The following is a 14,851-nucleotide window of genomic DNA, read 5'->3' as shown; positions in this document are numbered from 1 at the left end:
TAAAAAGCATCGAGAAATTATTTTTACAGTAGCTGGTTTGGTGTTTTGAAGATCCATATCTTATTGACACTTTGGTTAAGTGAAAGAGCAAGATTAAAGAACAATGATAGTCGTTACAAATTTACTAACGATCAATCACTAACTCTTAGTAAAAGCACTAAATGTTTTACTCGAATTTTAGATTTTTTATAATTATTATACATTTAATACAAAATTGTAAAAAGAATTCTTAAAAAGTTTTATGTAGAGATGCCCTATCTAACGATTATATCCCAACAATAGTAAACATCATACAAAACACATAATATATCCAATTACTTTTAGAGCTGGTTTGAATTGATCAACTCATCTCACTATTATTCACAAACCATCTCAATTCATCTCTCAATCCAAACAGGATTTTAAGTTTATCTATTTATTCAAGAAATTAGAAGTTATGAGGAATAATAGCTTTATATTGAGATTTTATACAAAATATTTATAGGTAGCTTAATAGAATACTTTAGATTCATTTTATAAAAGAAATTATAATCGGAAGAATCGCATTAAACTCCTCAGGGATAGGGTTACAATCCAATCATAACTCCTTTACAATTCTTAATAAAATAATTGTCCCAAACATTTAAATACATCAAATCAAAATAAAAGTCAAATTAAAATTTTAAAAACAACTCTTCTATATGCAACCGGCATGAGTAGCGGTTGGGGAATTGGCTGACATGGTATTATGCCACGTCAGCCGATATATTATTAGAGAGAAAAAAAATAGATAAGACAAATCTGATTCTCTCTTCCCACAATCAGACCCACGACCATTGTCCCTCTCTTCTTTCTTTCTTTTTATTTATTTATTTATTTCTTCTCCAAACTTTGACTTCGTTTTGTATCTTCCGCAGCTTGCATGCGTGAGTTTTTATTCCTTTTCCATGTTGCATGTCAACCTTCCAAGTCTTGCATCCAGCTGAAAAGTCCCTGCATTTAATTTTCCGCAGCAAGAATGGATGGTTTTCTGCATCAAGAATGGATGGTCCTGCGTGCTACTGCTTCTTTTCATTTTTTTTGTTTGGTCAAAACCGAAATCAAGGCCCGCATCTTTCTCCCAATGAATGCCTTTTTTTTTTTTTTTTTTCCGATTTCCTCCAGCTTGCATTTGGCATCCGTCTCTTTTATTTTCCTTTCCTTCCACATGCACGCTAGAGGGAACCGAAATAAACAAAAAACAGAGCATTGATGGTGGTCGCCCAAGCCCCCTCTCATTGATGAGAGAGCGTTCGGGCACTGAGAGAGATGAGTGATGAGAGGGAGAGAGAAATAACAAGAGAGAGAGAGAGAGAGAGAGAGAGAGAGAGAGGACATGGCGTGAGGGAGAGAAATGGAGAAGATGACAATGGCTTACCGTGAGGACGACGGACCTGAGGTGGCAACGGTCGGCGATATCTGTGGAGTTTTTGACGTGGTTGGGCTCTCGATGATGGTGGTTTGCAGTAGTTCACAGTGGATCAAAATTGGAGAGCCTAGTTCTATGTTTTTTGGTGCAAAAATAGGGGCCTCTTGAATGTCCAATGTTGGCTTGGGCGACAGTGGTGTAGGGCGGGGGTTGTGGAGGATCTTGACGTTGCATTGTGGAGGAGGCTTTGACGTGGTGATTGAAACTGTTGGACGTGCGTGGACGAGTGACTGGTTCACGGGAACCGTGGGAGGAGGTATGCTTTGAGGTGGCTTACGGTGGTGAGAGGGTGGTTGCAGTTACGCTTTTTTATGGAGGAAGAGGCTGCATTCCTCCTTCGTTTGTGTCCCTGATTCTGCCTAAGAGTTGCTCGGACTTTACTTCAGCTTTGATCTCGGTTCCACTGACTTGGGGAAGACTGCTATGTGAGTTGGGGAAGACGAAGGGGTCTCTGTGATTTGGGGGGATACGAAGGAATTTGTCTTATTTTTGGTTTTGGGTAGGAGGGAAATGAAAACGATGCGGTTTTGGGTCTCTGTGATGCGTTTTCATTTTTTTTCCACGTAAGATGTGGTTACGCTGCGGTTCCGCCGCGCGGTTGTATCCAACTTTTTTCTTTTAAAAAATATATTATAATTTATTTTAATCCAAAGTCGTACAAGTTGTTCGTTTATATTTTTGATCTATTTATTTCGGATCCCTTAGATGTCAATATATAAATGTTTGTACCAAACATATATCTATTTGTTTGGGATGGCATTAGATTGAAGAGATTCTGCACAATCCAGGCTGCTGTCAGCCTTGCGTTTCTTGCGTGTACGTTCTTAACAAAATTGCGCTAGCCACCCCGCTCGTTTACTTTAGACAGAGAGAGAGAATGGCTGCCCCTTCGCTTTATCACGCCGCTCTGGTGCAATTGGAGGCCTCCTTTTCAAAGACAGTCCAAACCCCTCACCTATTTCCCCACCGCCAGCTTTCCATACCCTCTTCTCGTGCTTTCCTTCTCAAAAGGCAAAGTGGGTTCGTCCCAAAAGCTTCGTTGACGGCCGTCACTGCGCAATCTAACTCGAACTCCTCCATTCCCAGAAAAAATCCCAACAAACCAATCATTGTCATAGACAACTATGACAGCTTCACCTATAACCTCTGCCAGGTTCGTCCTGAATTCATTGTTTTTCTTCTTTTTGTTAGTTTTATTTTTGTTTCTGATTATTTATGATCATCTGATTTTGCATGCACTTTTTTCTGTTTGGTGGCGAGAAAATGTGGGAAAATAAGTTAAATTGATGTGTACTCGGTTTTTTCTTTTTTATATTTATTGTATTTTTTGATGTAAAAAACTACGAGACAAAAGTTGAGTGAAAGTTTGTATTTGGTATTTTCGTATGATAAAGTCCATTTTTCTAAAATTCGCATTTATATCCTTATCTTCCATCTATGTTTAATGGAGTGATAAGTGTTGTTATAAGTGATAAATACTCTGGGTCCAATTCTTTCTTAATTTGGGGGTGGAAGGTGAATCAAGATATAAGTATAGCACGCTGACTCTATGGCTATTTTTCTCTTATGTCTTCCCTCATTAATCCGTTTATATGTTGACCACTATGGAAGTTCCATAGTTTGCTGCACTCGACAGAGAACAAAATCTACAGTTTTAGGAGAGAGATATTATATAGGGAATAATAAGAAATATGCCTTGAAATTAATATAAGCCATCGAGTCTTATAACGGCTCACTCAACACTCAATCGTTTTTGCCCAGATACTATTATTTTACATGTGTAAGGCCCAATATCCCCGATATAAAGGTGCTATAGGTCATTACTGATCAGTACTGGCCAATAAAGGTTGTTATTCAATTATCTATATTAATTCTTACAATTTATAGGTTTGACAAATTTCATTGCTGCTGCACTGCTGCCCTTTATGTAAATGTCCGTTGTGTCTGATTCTTTGGCATTATTATCAATAGCGCATCAAAGCCCTGTACCACATTTTAATAACTCACACTGCTGGAAAAATATTCTGCTCAACTGAACTTGATATCTTCTTCTAGGGAGAGAGCCCTACTGTGATGATTCGTACCAACAACGTTCAAATGACATGCAACTGAGCATGCCCTTTGTAAGTGTTGTGTCCATGAGATATATATGCCGCGCCATACTTAAAAATTAGTAATCAGACTTGAATTTGACCTCAAAGAAATCACGATGACACCAAATTTTATTTTTTTGGTATTTATTCTTGGTCAAAGCAGAGCTTTTTTTTTTTTTTTTTTTTTTTTTATATATATATATATATAAAGATACCAAAGATCTTATTAGAAAAAGCGCTTGGGGTGCAACCCAAGTACTCGAGGAGTATACAAAGGATATACACCTAGCTAAGAAAAGTTAGAAAAACAAAATTTCTGAATCTGTTTTTTTTTTTTTTTAAGTAAATTTCTGAATATCTGTAAAAGATGAGAAGAGTGTTTTTGTTGCTTTTGTCCAATCATACACAGATGTGAGCATAAAGTTTTTAATTTAGGAAGTGTTTTCTCACGATCTTCAAAGTTGGCATTTATCTCCTTCCAAGTACTCCATAGCACAAGTGAGGCATCTGCCATACCTCTACATTCAAGTTGCTTTCCAATTTACCACTCCAAGCTGTCAATAACTCACCACTAGTTTGGTCATCACTCATCAAATCCCGAAGATATGGAAGATAGCCATAAAGCTGGAGAACAACACAATGAAGCGGTAGATGGTCGATAGTTCCCCACACTTCTTACATATGCAACACCAGTCCATCACCATTAAATGCTTCTTTCTCAAGTTGTCCATGGTTAAGGTCTTCCCTAAAGCTGCCACCCAAACAAAAGATTCGCCCCTTGAGGATAGTTTTTCCACCAAATTTTTTTATTGGTAGTTTTTCCACCATATTATTTTGGTGCAAAGGTATTTTTCTTGGTGTCACCGACATAAAACAGCAAACATAGCATGGATACTTATTAATAGAGTCCAATATCAATAGATAGCATTAGTTATTTAAGATGCCTTTCATTCATACAAGCAAAATGGCAAGAAAAATTATGGAAGTCCTCCGTTTTGTTCTCTTTCATTATGGTTGCCTAAAAACTGCTTGAAAATAATATTAATATGTATTCGGTCTCTCCATGTTAAAATGTACCTAGCCAGTGGCACCTTATAAATTGCAGTATTTATGTTTAATGAGATAGCATTTATTTTTTTCCTTTTTGAGATAGTGAACCGGGAAGATATTACTGAGAACAGCTCCCTGAAGTTCAAGGAATAATTGTTACAAGTTGAATGCAATTTAACTTTGCCTTTATGAACCTACAAGCTCATTTTTTGTAATTCTGTTCTGTTTATAGTTTCCTTTGAGTGTAATTATACTTTAGCATCATTCTCTTGCACAGGGCTATTCTAACAATTTAAAATAACAAGGCATATAGGAGTTTATGTTATATTCTAGTTTTTTCCACTGCAATTAAATTTAAGAGAAGTGTAGAGAAGAGGAGATTAGTGAAGATCACACTCGTTCTTTATGTTGATTGAAAAAGAGATGGTAAGAGCTCAAGCTCTAGTTTTCTTGCACTTGAAATAGATTTTAACAATTCAAAAAGGTTAAAATTTTTTATTATTCCTGTATATGTTTTTCCTTTTATACGTAACCAGCTAATCCATTGCCTCTCTTCTGAACCAGTTGAAATACTTGGAAGTTTTTTTTCTTGGAATGGGATTGGAAGTTTACTCTATGAAGAGTCAGTTATGGTGGATATGTTTTTGAATATTATTTATTTTTTAAACTATTCCGGAGAATGATTTCTTTCAAGTTTTTCCATAATGATTGTATTTAGAAGCCTTGAACTGTTAGGTCTAAAATCTTCTTTTCATTTTGAAGTATTTGGGAGAGGTAGGATGTGACTTTGAAGTTTATCGCAATGATGAAGTAACGGTTGAGGATTTGAAAAGGTAAGTGTGTTTATTGTTGTTTGGTTATTCATACATGTACGTGGTGGTATTCCAGATGGTTAAGGATTTCTGATGGTTCCTATGTTTCACCTGTTGTTTTCATTGTATTTAAGTAATCATCTCTGTAATTCTTTCTGCCAATTTTATAGGATGAATCCAAGAGGAATCTTGATATCTCCTGGGCCAGGTAAGATTATGTTGGATGTGTTATTTTTAACTATAGAAAGGCCTTGCAGAAAAGGGAAAAAATGGAATGGTTCACATCGAGATTTTACACGACATACCCTCTTCTAATAGGTGCACCCCAGGATTCTGGGATATCATTGGAAACCGTTCTGGAACTTGGGCCTAGCATTCCTTTATTTGGTGTGTGTATGGGTTTGCAGTGCATTGGAGAGGCTTTTGGAGGTGAGTCTTTATGGATGTCTTAAATCTTATAAGCAATCCACTTATACTTTCATGTGAATGTGTGAATATGTTGAGTTTGAAATGGTTTTGTTTTTCGACAAGTAAAAAAGATGGTTTTATTTTAAATATGCACATTTATACGCAAGTGGAAATTTGGCATGTAGTCTTGTGACTTCTCTGTTTTTTATTCATGGCTGGTAACTGGGTAACTGTTTGGTTCAAAACCCATTGGGTGCATGTGCTACTTATTCTTAAATGGTTTCTAGTAGCCAAAGGTACCTCTTTCCCTTGTGGGTCATCAAACGGGACAGCTATGGATTCCAACTGTTGGATGGGGGAGGGGTGCCAATAGGCAGCTTATTTTTATTTTATGCAACCTTGTGTTTTTGTACAAATTGTAGGTAAGGTTGTGCGTGCTCCTGGTGGTGTCATGCATGGAAAGAGTTCTCTTGTATATTATGATGAGAAGGAGGAAGATGGCTTGTTCAGTGGCTTATCAAAGTATGAAATTTATTTCTTTTTCAAATATGCTTACTATCTCAATACTTTTTATGATATGCAATATTCTTTGCTTTTGATTATAGAATTTCCATGATTCCAATACTTTATTTTATCATGAGTTTTTCGGCAACTTTTTTAAAATGCAGATTACATTTTAGTTATCTTTATGTAAATAGGTTGACTTAAATTTATGTGATCAATGCCCTTTAAAGTTTTGTTATACTGTGTATGTTCGAGGTATTTCTTGGTAAATACCTTCTGGTAATATCTTTCTGGGATGTAATGGAAATACCAAATCAGAGTCATAGTATGAAGCTACTAACATGAAGTGTCTTTACTTTTTGGTCTGCAAGCTCATCCTGACGACTTGCATGTAGACACCCCATTTTTGTTATATTCTCCTGATATGCACTGCTTAAAAATATGCTCAATTCAGTTTTTCTGGTACTGGAGTATGTGACAAACTGAGTAGAAAATTGTGACATCGATGTCTGATTCTAGAGAACATGACCTTCATGTGAATGATTGTAATAGTAAATTCAGCGGATATGTGCAAATATAGTAGTACCTAATGCCATATGCAAGAAAGAGAAAACTTGAAATAGAATTTTTTTTTTTTTGTCCTTGACAGAGTGGATTTACTTTATCTGAGCTTCAAGTTATCCAGTGATATTATGTTTTAAGTGCATGAACTATGTACATTACTTACATTTATTCTTATTTACCTGAGGTTTTTTAAGTTACCTAGTTTGAAAAAGAAACATTGCTGGAAAATTAATGGGCAATGCCCTCTGCATGTTGGTCTGCAGTACTGACTATAAGGATGAAACTGTATCTGGCCTGTTGATGGTTCCTACCAATGAATAGGTTAACATATTTTGGTTATTAGGGGATTTTTTGCTTGGTTTAATAGTTTCCTCAAACGTCACAAGTTTATAATTGCCATCTTGGTGAGAAACATAGGGACGCCCTTATATCTTCTGGTTTTCTTTGGCTCTCGGATTTGTATTGCTGCTTGTTATTAAATATACAATTATTTTAATCGTATACGCAAGGAACCTCTTACTTTTCCAAATAGTACATTATTCATATGTTTGCAATTTGTCTTATCTGATCATTCTATGGGATAATATGTGAAATGTTTTCCTTCCAAAATGGCTCTGCCATTTATTTCAGCTTTGAATGATGCATTGGTGAAGCATTTACTCTATTTAATATAATCCACAATTGGCTCAAGTAGTAAGGGCGTTGGTTTTGGTGGTATGCTACGTCAAGGTTTGAACCCTTGGGTGCAAACAATTTTTAGGGGCCACGTCTCATCGGTGAGAAGCCAATGATTTGCCTAATCAATGTGATGGGGACGCGTGACATGGGTCTGGGTTTCAAACCGGGTTAAAGACATGTTGTGTTTGCATGGTCTCTGGGATTTCTTGTCATAAAGAATTTGCCTTGAGTGCAGTCTAGTAATGAAAAATTTAATTTTAGGCCTTTTATTGTTGGTACCTTTCGTAGTGTTCTTTAGTAGTTTCCTTTTATTAGATCTCTGCTTTTTCTGGTTTCTGCTTGTTTCTCTCTTCGCTTTTGCAACTCTATATGTTGATATGTTTTGTGGTCTTTTCGTTTCAGCCCATTCACTGCTGGTAGGTATCACAGCCTTGTGGTTGAGAAAGAAAGTTTTCCTAGCAAGGAACTTGAGATCACAGCATGGACAGATGATGGACTCATAATGGCTGCTCGTCACAGGAAGTATAAGCATCTACAGGTAAGATATTGTTCCTTTTTTTCCTATTATGTGCTCAGGGAGACAATTTCATTGTTCAGATGAATTCATGAGGCTGGAAAGTCCAGTTGTGTTGGCAACTGAACCTTATGCAATTATTACATGAACCTGTGGACTTGGGGGATGAGGTGTAGTTTTATTTTAATTACTTTTTGACAGTAGGAATAGGCTGCTTGCATTTTAAATTAAATGTTGATCGCTAATTTTTTAGAACAACATCAAGCTTTTAGGATTTTTTTAAAGTATGAGAACAGTGATGCAAAGAAAGACAAGAAAAGGCTAGCCCTGAGCTGTGAGCAGTGGCATAAATATTTACCAATGCTTGATTTTGTAGTTTCAGCAGCTAGAGTTTTTTTTTGGGGGGGGGGGGGGGGGGGGGGGGGGGGGGGGGGGGGGGGGGGGGGGGGGGGGAGGTTAGGTTAGAGAAGATAAGGATGAAGGAGATAAAGAGAGAAAGAGTGTGTAGAGAGTATCACACGATTAAATGCATACTCAAATCCAGATTAGTCCATATGTAGTTATGAACCTGTTATAAAGTAGAAACCATAATAACAACTAATTATGACATTTAGATTGAATAAATAAGCCTATATAAACACCTAACTGCAGTAAGACATTCAAATAAAACGACCAACACATTTCTGATTTGACCACTCTATTGACATGTAACCCCAGACCAAAGGGCTTCTTAAATAGTTTCATTTTGGCTCAATTGGCACTGGCTTCCAAAATGTTACTGCTCCAGAAAGGAGTTAAATTTTCAAGCGAGGAGACCTGCCCTCTATGAGAATTCCTTGATCAAATCTGCACACTCCCTTTCCTATTGAGTATGACATGTCACAAAATGGAGGTTATAATGATTATCTTTTCTTTCAAATCCTGAGCTCATATAGAAACATGGAGACATTGATGAGATCAGCTTGTGTGACACCCCCAACCCTTGCTTGGGATTGGACGGTGATTGAAGCGTCGGGACATGTAACTTAAGGCTACATACTCCCGTACATGACTGTTAAGATGCAATGCACCTATTGTATTCTAGCAATATGCAATAAATCGCAGTGGAAATTCATGTAAATCTAAGTAAGATTTAGAGCAATTTGCAAAATATGATAGTGTACCATAAAAACTAAATATCCCAAAAAGATTTCATTGTTTGAACATCCCAAAATACAGGAGGGTTTTACATTGTAACCCGTAAAACTTCAAGCGTCCCTTTGCTTGAGACACATAAAAAGACTCATTTCCTTTGAGGCGGTTCAGGTTGCTGAATTCCCAAACTCTGAGGAACCCTTTGGGCTTCTACGGTATACTCCCATGCTTGTCTTAGATAGCCCGTTACAAAATCCATACAATCTCCTAAGGAGAGAACGTCCTCATGCTCGGATGGCCTTGGTGAGTCACGATCCTTATTCAGAGTATCTTGGATGTCCTTAAGGTATCGTGAAGTAGTCCTTAAGCAAACAATAACAAAATCGTAGTGGGCCTCAAGAGTGTACTTGTCCTTGACTAGGTCATTAATCTCATTCATCCTGCTTAGGGTCTTGAGTCTTTGCCACAACTTCTACCATTCCGGGTTGGGAATACTACTATCAAGGTGAGATTTCGAGAAATCTTAGTAAATAAACATACAACATACAACAGATAACATAGGCATATAAAGGCAAACCATTAAATAAATGCATGGACATGTACTTGACACAAAACTTAGTTCATGCAATTTGACTTTTTCAAACATGTGTTGACTTCTTCAGTAAAACATCTTTTTCATTTTGCAAATTGAACAATATACATATAACACATCTTTAACTCGTTGCCTTGTTCACTTCTTGTAACATGTAGTTTGGATACGTCACGGCTTCGCTATGCACCGTTGGCTCCCCACTAGTTACCGCATCATTCAACTGCCTACTTGACCGTGGTGACTACGTCATAGTCCTTACTATGCGGCAGTTCGCCATTTTGTCTTCCCCACATATAACACATGTGGCACCCACTAGTTTTAAGTACTACCTCGCTCCGGTATCCTTTCTACAAGGATCCATTCGAGGTTCGCCGACAGTACTTTGTTAATCCAAAGGCTAACACTCCAATTTACGCACTCTAGAGTGGACAGAGGAATTCCACCTAGACATTCCCCGTCCTAGCATTTGGAGTTGTGATAGAACATGAACAAACTATTTTCTTCGAAAAAGAGTACACAACCCAAATGCATGTGACATGAAGTTGTGACACTTTTCTTTTAATGCATCATGTGAACATGTAAATGCCGAGAATCATGTAACCATGTGAGACAACATTGAATATCTCATGTTACGGCTTGAAAATATTAGAACATTCGAATACTCAGTTCACAAACATAGGCAATAGCATTCGAGACATACCAAAGTAGAAGAGCAATATCTTAAACCCGTATACATATGCATGGCCGAATCATTTGAGACTTACAAAAACATGTTATAGCAAACAACTTGAACCAATATTTCTAAGATACCTGAAAACATCATGAACAAGTAAACATAGCAAGAACATCATGCAAGTCCGATTACAAAGCATCAGATAGTAAGAGATTATCATCAAACAACTAGTGCATATGATGGCAAATAAGAATGCAAAGTTCACACAGCATATACAAATATTATCCAAAGCAGGTTGAGAGTCTACTTACACTAATCCAAAGCAGTGAAATGTGATCAAGCAAGTTGTAAAAAGTGTTTGTTCAAAATATTTAGAAACAAGAAGACGTAATCTAAATCCAACGTGGGTGGTCGTGCTAGGGCTTCTTTTTGCTCATGGTGACACTCCAAGCATTCGGTCTAGAGATCCTTGGTTAAGGGTGGTCGCGTTTTTCCCTCTTGACCTTGGCAAGGTCTTGGGCGTGTGCGTGTGTGCATGGTGAGGTGCATGTCATGCATGGTGAGGTGCATGTCATGCATGGTGGCCGAGACTCCGTGAAACGAGGTGGAGATCTCCATCTCTAGTTTCGGCCTCCCCTTGAGAAAACCCTAATTTTCCTTCAAGAAATTCTTTCAAGAAAGGTTGAACACTTGGGCGGGATGGTGGTGGTCTTTCTTGGATCCGAAACCCTAGTGACCCCATCACCCTTGTGTGTGTGACTTGTGAGTAGTGAGGGTTAGAGTGGTACCGTGCGATGTGGCTCCAAGTTTCTTCCTTGCTCGTGACTAAGAGAAGAGAGAGTGGGAGATGGTGTTTGTTTGGAGAGAAAGTGTCTTGGGCGTGTGGGAGGTGAAGAGATTGCAAAGCATGAACATATGGCATCCAAAACGTCTTCTAACCGTCGGCCTCTATCCTTTTATTTTCCCTTGGAAATGGATGAAATTCATGCATGGGAGCCATGTGGCATGTCCTTCATCATTTGGCCGAATCCCTTTCTTCTTCTTCCCATATCTTTGTTTTCCTTGGGAACTCAAAGGTCTCTTGACAAGTGGCGTGTAAGGCTTGAAACCGAAACCCTAATACCTCTTCGAGTCCCTCCTCTGTGTCCAGGTTCAATGAACCTTTGGGGCTTAAGGGTCTTTTCACAAAAAACCTTAATCATTCTTTGGGAGAGTGGGCATGCTTGCCACTTGGCAATGCTGTGTGTGTGTGTGTGTTGCCACCCACGTCTTTTTCCCACAAGGCCTTTCCTCTTCCCTAGATACTTGGGGTGGCGTGTGGTGCACATTTCCTAGGCATCATTTCCTCTTCCCCATGAACCTTCTTCTAGAATTTCTAAGTGAGTGACGGGGCGTGTGTGAGGTAGAGTGGTGTGGTGGCTGAAACTTAGGGACTAGGGTTTTGTTTTATCCCATGCGCCTCTTCCAATTCTAATCATATCCATCTTCTAGAAAGTCTCTTGCATGAATGACACTTGGCAAAAAGGTGGTTGGAACCTCTTAGGTAGGCGTGAACCTCTCTTTTGGCTGAAACCCCAAGGCTTCTTGGAGACGTGCTTAGGTCTCTTGACATCCCCTATGCGCCACTTCCCTATGCAATCATCTGGGAACTCTCATAGTCTTGACAAGTGGCAAGAAATGTGGGTGGTTGTTGAGTGGGTGCGTTGGCTGAGAGTCTAGGGGATTGGATCTTATCTTTCCCTAGGCATCTCATGATTTCTTCCTTCTAGAACCCTTCTACATGTGTGACAAGTGTCAAAAATACGTGGCCTTTGTCATTGTAGGCATGCTAGGGCTTTTGGGTTACCGAAACCCTAAAGTCTCTCTCCCCTATTTCCCTTAATCAAGTCTAGTTTCATTGTGCCTTGTGTGTGACATGTGGCCAAACCTTTAGTATGTTGGGCATGTGCCCTTTGTTCCCCTAGGGTTTTAGGCTTTAGCCCAATGGGCTGGCTGAATTCCTAAGGCCTTGCTGGGCCTATCTTATGGGCTTAGATGCCTAATGCATTAGAACTTGATAGGATCCAAGGTTTCTAAGTACTCTACACCTCTTGCATGGCCCAAAAATTAAACATAAACTAGCGACGAAAAACAGGCGAAGACTTGGCTAAGTCTGGGTTGTCATAGCTTGCCTATGGTCTTCAAAACAAATGACAGTTCCTCTCATCCTAAACAAATGGTAATGGGTGTGGTCTCAATGTTCGATGTCTTGCAGGTTTAAATAGTATTTACAGCTCAAAAAACTGTGACTCTGTATCTCATCATTACGAGTTTATGCTCTGTGGAATTGTGATCTGAGAATGTTGAGCAACTTTTTTTTTTTTTTTTTTTTTTCCTTTTTACTTGAGTCAATTTGAATAAAGATAGGGCATTTTTAGGATCTTGATATTGGAGAAAAGTTTGAGTAGCTCTAGAATTGGTTACCATGTTGACGGGTATGCTATTCACTGCAAAATTAGGGGCATGGCTAATCCCAACCGACACCCTATGCAAATGGAATCTGCTGTGGGAGACTGGTGTGAGTTTAAATGAAAACATACTCTTAAGGCAGTTTTTTTGTTATTATACTTCATCATTAGGGACCACACTTGTAACTTTTTCGTGTGAAAATCAAATTTTAATATATAAATGCGGACATCTGGGGAAGTTTTGAAGTGAAACGTATGCATGCACACACACATTGAAGGTTCAATGTAGTGTTGCTGTTTGACATGCATTTAATGTTTCTGAATAAAAATCGCATATCTAGATATATGGCATCACAAAGGTGTGCCTCCTAGGATGTTCTCTAGCACACATTGCCATGCACCCATGATGCTGGGTCAGATAAAGCCAAATTGTTGTAGTAGTGTTGTGAAACCATTGTAATTGTAAGGGACGTTGTCTAAAAAAACTTGGCAGTTAAAAAAATGTTTAGAACAATTTTTAATAAGAAAAACAGAAATATAAAATAGTAAAAATTTCAAGTTTTTGTTTGGCTTGCTGATTTTTCCTTTCTGCTTCATCGTATGGAATGGCCTTTTTCTTTCAGTTACTGTAAGTATCTCCAGTTTACTACTGCTATAACCAAATTGATTTAAAAATTGCAGGGTGTTCAGTTCCATCCAGAAAGCATTATAAGCACTGAAGGTAAGACAATTGTCCGCAATTTTGTCAAACTGATAGAAAGAAAGGAAGCTGAATCTCAGACTTGAGGGTTGGATGTCAGACTCAGCAGTACTTAAGCTATATAATATATTATATATGCAATAAGACGACAATGCAGTCATGTGCTTTCTGTTTTCTTTCTTGTTCTCATAGTGTAATAAGTTTGTGCTTTGGATGGATAGACATTCAGATGTTCATGTGGTTTTAGGCAATAATGCCATTTCACAATTCAGGGTGAAATTTTCTCTTAGAATTGCGTGAAAGAATTCCATTCCCCTGTTAGATACCAGGTATGACAGCAACTTTCCTTCCCGAATGCGCGGTTTCCTAAGCCACACTATTCTCGCTTGTATCTAGGTAGCTTTTGCACACTGCACATGCACCATGACTTTCTAAAGTGGCTTGAGATCCCCGTACATAGGAGATTAAGCAGTTGGATATTATTTTGAGTGCATGAAAAGGTACTAGATGTGAAGTAGCTTTTGAGTATCAATATTTTATGTTTCTTTTTTCTAATAAAGAATATGGATTATGGAACCCATTGTCAAGGCAACCCTGAATGGTTAATCCAACCCTCTCCAATGCAAGATGGTTGTTTATGTTGTTAATGGCTTGCATTTTTCAGGGTATGAATCAGCCATGATTTTAGTAAGAAATTTAAGAGAAGACTATTGCAGTGAACTTTTAGGTCATAAGTTGTCCGACTTTTTGAAGATTAGAAATGCTTTGGCTGTGTCTTCTATAAGGTGTTATCGGAGACCAATAAAGAGCTGCCATGTAAGGGTTCCTCAAGAGTGACAGTGGGCGACGCAAAGCAGGGGATCTGATGCTCAACTAATTCTTAATATGTTCATATTATATTCAAAATCTATTTTTACTCTTTTTTTTTTTATTTATTGCATTTCATTTTCCAAGAAAATTGTTATATTTGTTATCCTCTTTGTAGGATTTTGAATATGAGTACTAATAGTAGAAAACTTGAGGTAATCTGGATGTAGTGATGGGTTTGTGGAAGGTTCACATAGTGACAATGAAATGACAGAAGATTAAAATGATTCAAATTTTTTTAAAAATGATTTGAAACAACAAAATGTGGACTTTTTTCACATAATGTTTCCATTTGTTGTTCCTGCAAAAACTGTACAAGATACCCCTATGCAGAGTTAGTGTGCTGGTTTCAGTTCTTTTGAAATGAA

At 38.0% G+C, this 14,851-nt stretch overlaps 1 protein-coding gene across 3 annotated transcripts; it reads left to right on the top strand.

Moving 5' to 3' along the window:
- Positions 1-1,316: 1,316 nt before the first annotated feature.
- LOC121257139 (anthranilate synthase beta subunit 2, chloroplastic-like) lies at positions 1,317-13,895 on the top strand. 3 transcript variants are annotated; one of them, XM_041158040.1, is made up of 8 exons: positions 1,317-1,337; positions 2,314-2,600; positions 5,353-5,423; positions 5,573-5,610; positions 5,721-5,831; positions 6,233-6,332; positions 7,959-8,094; positions 9,955-10,438. In XM_041158040.1, exons 2-8 carry the CDS (start codon positions 2,325-2,327, stop codon positions 10,183-10,185), a joined length of 963 nt encoding a protein of 320 aa, XP_041013974.1. In that variant the 5' UTR covers positions 1,317-1,337; positions 2,314-2,324; the 3' UTR covers positions 10,186-10,438. The 3 variants fall into 3 exon arrangements, with proteins under 3 accessions (XP_041013974.1, XP_041013975.1, XP_041013976.1); XM_041158042.1 differs by lacking the exon at positions 1,317-1,337 and adding an exon at positions 5,155-5,222 and having other exon boundaries at positions 2,462-2,600; XM_041158041.1 differs by lacking the exons at positions 1,317-1,337; positions 9,955-10,438 and adding an exon at positions 13,598-13,895 and having other exon boundaries at positions 2,198-2,600.
- The last annotated feature ends 956 nt before the right edge of the window (positions 13,896-14,851 follow it).

The sequence above is a fragment of the Juglans microcarpa x Juglans regia genome, chromosome 3S (genome assembly GCF_004785595.1).
Source record: "Juglans microcarpa x Juglans regia isolate MS1-56 chromosome 3S, Jm3101_v1.0, whole genome shotgun sequence".
Taxonomy (NCBI): Eukaryota; Viridiplantae; Streptophyta; class Magnoliopsida; order Fagales; family Juglandaceae; genus Juglans; species Juglans microcarpa x Juglans regia.
This window is presented reverse-complemented; position numbering and strand designations above follow the sequence as displayed.